The 9,005-nt window shown below is 30.5% G+C and overlaps 2 protein-coding genes across 2 annotated transcripts; one reads left to right on the top strand and one right to left on the bottom strand.

The window, feature by feature from the left end:
- On the bottom strand, positions 1–2,409 carry ast (single-strand DNA endonuclease protein asteroid). The gene has a single exon (XM_088242639.1). The coding sequence runs from the start codon at positions 2,176–2,178 to the stop codon at positions 16–18; it is 2,163 nt and encodes a 720-aa protein (XP_088098765.1). The 5' UTR covers positions 2,179–2,409; the 3' UTR covers positions 1–15.
- Positions 2,410–3,234: 825 nt separating this feature from the next.
- On the top strand, positions 3,235–5,973 carry La (La autoantigen-like). The gene is made up of 6 exons (XM_088242635.1): positions 3,235–3,396; positions 3,668–3,855; positions 3,940–4,106; positions 4,437–4,853; positions 5,346–5,454; positions 5,626–5,973. The coding sequence occupies exons 2-6, from the start codon at positions 3,681–3,683 to the stop codon at positions 5,925–5,927; spliced, it is 1,170 nt and encodes a 389-aa protein (XP_088098761.1). The 5' UTR covers positions 3,235–3,396; positions 3,668–3,680; the 3' UTR covers positions 5,928–5,973.
- The last annotated feature ends 3,032 nt before the right edge of the window (positions 5,974–9,005 follow it).

The following is a 9,005-nucleotide window of genomic DNA, read 5'->3' as shown; positions in this document are numbered from 1 at the left end:
TATATATTATTTTTTTTACAAAATACAATTTTCCATATTTTCCAACCTAAGAAGATTAAATCTATTATTTATGTCTTGCAATTCAGTTTCTTCATCAGATACATTATCGTTTACCCCATTTTCTTCTTCAATCACACCTTGAATATGACTTTTCTTGGACTTCTTGTTAAATTTATTTATGTTCGGTGTGGAATTGTTTTTATGTGGATGACAACTCTTCAATCCCAAGAAATTTGATAAAGTTATGATATAATTCAGTACCGTAGGAGCACACTCAAGTAATTGATGGATGTAAGAACCAGGATTTTCTCTGCGTTTTAAGTTTGAATACATGTTATAGAGAAATGTTCCATTATACATTTCACTTACATTACATGAACTGTAATATTCTGATGTCAAAATATTTAAGTAGGAAAGCTGCTGAAAACAACATTGAAACTGCGCGAAGAAATGTAAATATTGGGATTTGAAGACTTTTGGAAACTCCATAAGTTTAGAGTCTACTTCAAAATATTTTAGTAGTTTACCAGCGACAATCATACAATCTTCATAAGAAATGTTATTTTCTATTAATCCTTCAAAACCAGCAATAATATTACATGGTTCTTTGTTTTGTTCAGACCAATTCTTTAATTCATTGGAGAATTTGGTATTGAATTCATAGCTACTAGAAACACCTCCAATTTTGTTATTTACTATGGATATATTTATGAAACACAAAAGAAGAGAATATATTTGAGACTCATTGGGAATATTGATGTTTTCACTTTTAGAATTTAACATCCATAATATTGAAAGAATGGGCATTTGTAGATTATTTGGTAATTTTTTTATATCAGATAAAATTGATTGATCTACAGTTTTTTCCAAAAACTTTTCTAAAAAGAGATATCCTGGTGATTCACTTTTATTTATCCAATGGCTTATTAACTCATCGGGTAACGAATCTATGTAATTAATAATTCTAGTTTTATGGTTCATACCCCGTCGACACTCTAAGGTCATTTGTCTTTTGTCAAAATTTGTCATAATATCAAAAGATAATCTTAGTATTGACAAAGATGATAAATTTGAATCAGTCATGGAAAAATCTTCAGCCTGTGGCATGGCTATATAAAAAGATTTGTGAATAAGATCATAAAATCTAGCCGAAATTTTGCCATTTTTGAGAATATTTAACAGCCAGTCATTTAAGTCAGTTTCACTTTTCTTGGGTCGTTCATTCGTAGACAATTTTTCTAATGTATCTGAAATTCCCAAATTCTTTAGTGAACTGCAATAAGTTCTAGTATAATTAGAACAAGATACTTCTATAAGATGTTGAATTCTTTTACGTTCGCATATTTTAAAATGACTGATAACTTTTTCGATGGCTGAATCGAATGATTCATTTTTCAACCATTCAAGTACAGCAATAATACGACATTGGCCTTCACTTAATTTTTTCGACTTGGATTGTTTTAAATTACTATAGAATTTTGAAAAAACACTTCTATTAACATAATCATTTCCTAATAGAGTTGCGATCAATGGTAAAATATCATCATCAACACCAGGGAACAGTTTCAAAAAGTTTTCTACTTTGTATATCTTGCATTTCATAACGTACCGAACACCTTCATTGGTTTTTAAAATAGATGGCTTTGTTGTTAGTGATGGAAATGGTACGTAAGTGACATTGTAAACAAAAAAATCAGAATCATAACTTAAAACGGGGCAAGAGAGGTATCTCGCCACAGCTGCAATTTCATGATCTGCTTCATACTCACAAAATGTGTATGCCACATTTGAAGATATTAAAACCTGCACAAAAACATCTTTCATCATCAAAGGAAATACTAGATACTGTGACTGGGTTTTAGGACTTTGGAGAGATGCATCCACAATTCTACACCTGAATCTCTTGAGAACAGTTTTCATTTTCTTATCTTCATAACCTCCATCGAAGATAACGTACGGAGTAACATTACACTTTGATAAAGAGCCAAAGAACTTTTTTATGGAATACGCATAAACGTCATAATCCCCACCAAAGGCCGAATTACATTTTGAGTTTTGGTAAAGTTGAACTGCTAAACTGTTGCCATCAATAACAATACATTGATCGTGCAAATGATATGTTTCCAATGAGTGGTTTGAATTCCTAGAGATAAATGTTGTCAGTCCCTGAATTCCCATGTTTTTCTACTTCTCTTGAGAAAAACAGTAAATAATTATTCAAGTTCAACGAATTAACTATATGAACAGATTACTAGTAAATAGACACTTCAAATCATATATATTAAATTAAATATTATCCTCTATGAAAATTAACTAAGAAACTAAAAACACATTTTTATGACATTTCCAGTCATAGATCAAATACCTACACGTAATTCCATAAACGTGTTTGGCGCAAACTTGCACAGACTACAGATCACAGACTACAGATATCTTGAAACTAAAAGGCGCTTCACACGTATGTCTGTATTTTGTTCACAGATCTTCTACTTCTTAGTGTTTTATGGCCTTTTCACCTCCCAACTCGGGTGTTCTGGCCAGTGTCAGGTTTTCATTGTTTTTGTTTTTTTATATATTTATCCATGGGTGAGTAATATAAGTTAGTATTTAATATTTTGAAAACATTACATAATATATAACATATTTACATCTTAACATTAATGTATTAGTTATTTTAGTTAGAACAAACGTGCAATATAATAATTTGAATAAAACAATGCTTTAAATGAATATTTTCTTTTTTTCACTATTTTTTTGTAAAATATCCACACATTAGTGACTTTTAAATATTAACTTAATTTTTGTTAACAATTAAACACATACTTTTGAATTTCAAACTAAAGTTGGAGAGAAAAAATATATTTCGCACTTAGCTTGCTCGGAAGCTGGGCGTAATCACACAATTTTTTTTTTTTTTTAATATTTTGTAATATGTTTTCTGCAAATATGTTCTGTCCATCAACAAAATGAAAACCTTTGCACATAAATATTTTAGTGAAATTTGTCAAAGTTCACTTTAAGAAGTTTATCATATTTTAAATAATTTTGAAAACTCAAATTAATTGTATTGTACAGCTACATAATTTTTTTGAGAACACTCTCTTAGAATTCCCAATATTTGTATGCATCCAAAATTATGAAAAACTTAAATTTTCGATTACCCCAGTTGGGATGTGAAAAAACAAAAAAAGTAGAAGAATTTCCGTTTATGGTACGATGGACTACCATTATTGTGACTACCCTGAGTATTTCCCTTCGTCTATGGTCTAATTTTGACATTATGCACATGGTCCACATGGATCTGGAAATTATTGACGTTTGTTCATTTGTTGTCTGTGGACAGTTCGTTAGCGTTTCTAGCACGTGTTTTCTGTATTTCTTGACTACCTAAAGCCGGTAATTGTATTTTTAATCCAAATTATTACCCTTTAAGTATATTGTGTTTCTCCTATAAATGCAGACTAGATATCATTCATGTTCCTCAAACTATTTAGTAACACTTAAGACTTTGAATAATGCATACGGCCACATTTTTTACAAATCGTTGATTTGATATTTATTTTAGCAGTTTGTTTTATTTCGTAAAGTGTACACGCCTTACAAATCTTATCAAAATGATTATTATTTATGATTTTTCATAATTATTTTACACAAATATTATTTTTAGGTTAATAGTAGAAATGGCCGCAGATAAAGAAGAAACACAGGTTGAATCTGCTACAGACAATCCTTCAGAAACAACAATCGATGAAAATAAAAATAAAGGCAAGGAAATACCTGAAACGCTTGCCAATGAAGAAAATGGAGTATCAGCTCTCGATGCGAGTATAATCCGTCAAGTTGAATACTATTTCGGTAATGTCATTCAGTGGAAATATATATTAAGTGAATTTTAATTATTATAATAAATAATCTAACGCCCTCCTAAACTTTTCACAGGCGATATGAATCTTCCAAGAGACAAATTCCTGAAGGAACAAATACAATTGGATGATGGTTGGATTCCACTTACTACGATGTTTAACTTCAAAAGGCTTTCCAGTCTAACCAAGGATCCCGAAGTTCTCATTGCTGCTCTTGGTAAATCAGAAAGCCAATTGATCGAAGTATGTATATTTTTGACAATTAATATTTTTTGCTTAAATTTTATTATTACAAACCCCTTAGGTCTTAGAGACTTAGGAATCTGTAATTCGCAAGATTTGAAAAATATTCTACACTGTCTTAGTTATTCTTATTAGTCATTGTGATTCTTAAAATACAAAGTAGACTGTTATGTAGACATGTTATTGAGTTTATTAACAAATGTAGAATTAGAGAACCTTGAGGTGATTTTCACAAAAATGGCGCTCCATGAATCTATACAACTATAATAATAATGGAGATTTTTAAAATTCTGCATTGGGTAAGTATTATGAATAATTTCTGTGTTCTAGGTAAGCGAGGATAAGACAAAAATACGACGATCTAACAACTATCCCCTTCCAGAATTGAATGAGGAAAGGCGAAAAGAGTTGATGTCTAGAACAGTATATGTCAAAGGATTTCCGAAAGATACGACCACAATTGATACCTGCTTAGAATTCTTTGAGCAATTCAATACTCCAGAAGGTATAATCCTAAGGCGCTATTTGGATAGAGTAACTAAGAAATGGAACAACAAAGGATCTATCTTTGCAACATTTAAAAATGTAGAACAAGCGGAACAATTTCTTAAGGAGACTAATGTCAAAATAGGAGATGTAGATCTTATAAGACTATGGCAGAGCAAGTATTTGGAAGAAAAAAGAGCGGAAAGTGATGAGAGGCACAAGAAACAAGCGGCGAAAAAAGAGAAAAAACATCAAAAAGAAGTAAGATTGCCTCTAATCCTTATTGCCTATTTTGCTTAGCTTCGAAAATTAACTTCAAATTCTTATATATTTAACGTATATTTTAGAAAAGCGTATTAAGCTCTCGAGGACAAAATAATTTTTAAAAGAGGTTCAGTACTGGATCCTCCTTGGGGGAATTTAAGTTGGTAATTCCTTAATGATTTTATCAATTATTTGAGTTGGTTGTTTCATGTTAATCAATTATTTGTCTTTGTTCTTTCTATATTAATGTGCTATTTTTTAATGATGTTCTTGTTGTGCTATATTATTGTTGTATTACATACTGTAGTATATAATTTGTCTAAACTCGACACAGGACTTTAGTCCCATAGAGTTAGGACTTATGTTGCAATAAATCAATTATTTGTAAATGAATTAATAAATAATATAAAAACTTACATGTAAACTTTCTTTTTATAAGTTATTTAAATTATCGTTTCATGATATAAATGTACATATTTTGCAATTTAGGAACAAGAGAAGCAGGCCATCAAATTGCCAACAGGAACAGTTTTGATGTTATCAGATGTTCCAGAAAAAATGACAAGGGACACAATTAAGGAAGCAGTAGTCGCTTTAGGTAAATTTAGATATTTTGGTGGCAAAATTGAACCTGTATTATTTATTTATGTTACAATAAATTGTATTCTGCATGACTTTATAGATATGTATTAATTTACTCTGAATCAGGGAGAATGACATTTGAATTTTAATGTATTTATTATTTATATGCTTCTAATTATTTTTCCAGGTGGAAATGTTGCTTTCATAAAAATTGAAGATGGGAAAGCATGGATAAGACTTCAAGTAGAGAATACTGCAAAGGATGTTTTTGAAAAATGTACCGATTCAAAAATGAAAATTGAAGATGCTGATATTGATTGCTCCTTATTACAAGGTGAAGAAGAGCAAAAGTTCTTGGATGAAATGGCTGGTGAACTGATGAAGAGAAGACAAAATCAGCACAAGAATAAAGGGGGTGGTGGAAAACAACATTATAACAGAAAGAGAAAGGGTGGATTTGAACACGGTCCTGCCTCAAAGCGGCGATAATTATTTTTAGTGTGATCGATTTATAATTAAACTTAATAATACGCAAGCCTTATTTTTTTATTTCATTCAATGTTACATCGTTTAATAAATGTTCCTCTTTCCAAACTTAACTTCGAAAATACTGTATCTGCAAATGTATCCAAATTTTTACCAAATAATGTCAAACCTGCTGTTTATACAAATAACAATATTGGTAAATTATTGCTTAATAATAAAGATAAAAATAGTTTATTAAATAATTCAGGTGTTTCCCAATTAAAATGCAATTCTTGTCCTTAAGTTTACGTTGGAAGAACATCAAGAAATGTTGATATTCGTGTTAAAGAACATATGAGGTATCTTCACAATAATAATTCCTCTGAATTCGCAAATCAATATAAATCATGACTTTAATAAAAATACAGCAGTTAAAATCTTACATACAAATAATAAAGGGTTAAAAGTAAATAATATGGAAATATTTCACATTAGGAAAGCTTTAAAAAATAATGTTCTTTTGATCAATAATCAAACAAACTTCCAATATAGTCCTTTATACGATGTTCCACTGTAATGGCCACCCTATTAAGCTTACCCCATCCCCATTACTTTTTTCATTAATTCTTAAACAACCAAATATTTTTATAATTTAATCAGTGCATGGTTGTCCTAATCAGTGCATGTGCTTATTAAAATGAATGTCGTGTTGGTTTTATATTTTTGTGCAACAACTATGGTGAAGGTGTATAGTGGGTTTTGCATGTTGTTTAATTGGTGTCCTGACGAAGAGACGGGTACGTCTCGAAACCCGTAGACATAGAAAAGTCGGTAAGTGGTGATATACAAATGTTTAATCACATTTAGTAAAATTTATTAGCCAGGCCAGCCGTTACTTGCTTTAAAGAGTGAACAATTAAGCTCCTGAGCTAAGATCTTAGCTTTTCCACAAAAAATCCAACCCGAAATTGGGTTTCCCAGAGAACATTGCTGCAAAAACCACTTGAAAACGGCATCTTCTAAATCTTTATTTGTTGCTACCTTCATTGATTTTCTTAAAGAACTTCCACCTTCGTTTTCAAGCACTGACACTAAGTTGACAAAATGTGTAGGTTTGCTCCTTTTAATGTCTGAAATCGTTGATTGTCCAACACCGTACATCTTAGCTGACTGTTCACCCGTAACTCCTTTGCCTGATTGCTCTATAATTTTTAGTTTATACGATAACACAACACATTTTCTTTTAAAAGCCATGGTGAACGACGAAACGCACTCACAAACAAAACAATGCACCGACGCTAAATAATACCGTCACAGTAGCAGGTCAACGACACACTGGCTGACTAATCAAAACAAGCAGTGGAGGAAGGAAGGACAATTCGCAGAGGGAAATTCAATAGTGGGCGTAGACAGAATCATTATTTTGCAAATTATGGTTCCTTCTAAATTTTTATTTTTCTGAAATTCTGAAAGCGATTCGGATAGTTGGAGTTCTGCTGTATAACAAACTATTAACTAATGTTCATAATTTGTGGTAGGTACACAAAATGCCCAATTCATTTCAATCATTTCTTATTAACTGTTAACATTAGTTTATTTACAATAAATACACAACTTATAAATAAAAAGGGTACTTCACTTACATGAAATTTAAAAGGTATTAAATGAGTGGGCTAGAAAAAATTTAATGCTGAAGAAAATATATATAAAGTTTATTTAATACATTGTACAATAAACACGACATGCAGATTTAATAATGCAATATGAAAAACATTTAATAAATATTGTATATGTTTATATCATGTGTATTTATAAAGTCTAAAATGATTTCATATTCAATATGTATACATAGATAATTACAATAAATGTGTCAAGGAGAGCAAAATTCAAAATTAACAATATGTACTTTTCTACAAAAAGATAATATAGGGTAAACCCTGTAAACATGTGTGATGTGTGTAATATCATCACTTGTATTATTTGAGTATCAGATATTATCTTCTATAGCTTTAAAATTACCTAACCAACGGGAATACAATCAAAATCATGGGTTAGTATTATTCTAAAAATTATTGGAAAATTTCATCATTTTTTAGAATTTAGAAAAAAAAAGATTAAAGGAGCTTTTTTAAAAAGTAATCTGAATTTATTTGATTTGTCAATTATTATTCAGCATCAATTTATTGCTGTAAACTTGTTTTGAAAAATACAACAACTATAAAATGTAAGCCATATTATCCTACTATGTATAATAATTATTGAATTTTTTATTTCTCGGCAAAGCACCCAAATTCGAGTGATACATGGGTAATAATTATTAACAGTTTTATAGACAATATTAACACATCTGAAGGCTTTATTACAATGACCTGTTAAAAGATATAGATTGCACTGGGGAACAATTTTTAACGAAATTTCCGAGTTCAATTTTTCAGCTGTGTTAAAGATTAGTCATGCTGATTTCAAAACTTTAGTTAGTTTTCTTCTATCATGTCAAGTTTTTTATTTACAGTTCATCTTAACATAGGAAACACTAGGGCTCTCCTATTGGCTGAAGTAAACCTCCCTCAATTTAGGGGTGAATGATGCCGTAGAAGACCAGCGATAGATTCATACTTGATTTAGGCTATTCACTTATACCTCAGATAGTGTAGTGAGACATTGTGTGTCATTCTTTAAAGTGGAGTCCGAGTTCTTATCTGTATACAAAGCATAGTTTAGTTTTTTTTAATTTACACATGTACTTATTTCCTTTCTTTTTGATCATGTCTGCCTCAGCTATTTTGCATCATAAGTGCTCAAAAAACACTTATGAGTTTTGTTATATGTGTGGCAGTTTCACCAACCCCAAGTACAAACGTGACAAGGAAATTTGTCAGGCAAGGCTATTTTGCAAATTTTATAATGAAAATTGGTGATCAAGATAAATGTTGGGCCCCTCATAAAGTGTGCAAGCAGTGTCTAGAGTTTACGGATATGATCGAAGAGAACACGAGATGTATAGCTATTTGGTATACCTATGATTTGGCAAGAGCCCATAGATGTTTAAGTGTTACTTTTGTATAGTGAAAAGGTCAGGATATAACAAAAAAAACAAATGTA

Source organism: Micrasema longulum, unplaced genomic scaffold, assembly GCF_059751315.1.
Source record: "Micrasema longulum isolate JH-2025_06_02 unplaced genomic scaffold, ASM5975131v1 h1tg000147l, whole genome shotgun sequence".
Lineage (NCBI taxonomy): Eukaryota > Metazoa > Arthropoda > Insecta > Trichoptera > Brachycentridae > Micrasema > Micrasema longulum.
The sequence above is the reverse complement of the archived record's forward strand: the minus strand, read 5'-3'. Positions and strand labels throughout refer to the sequence as shown.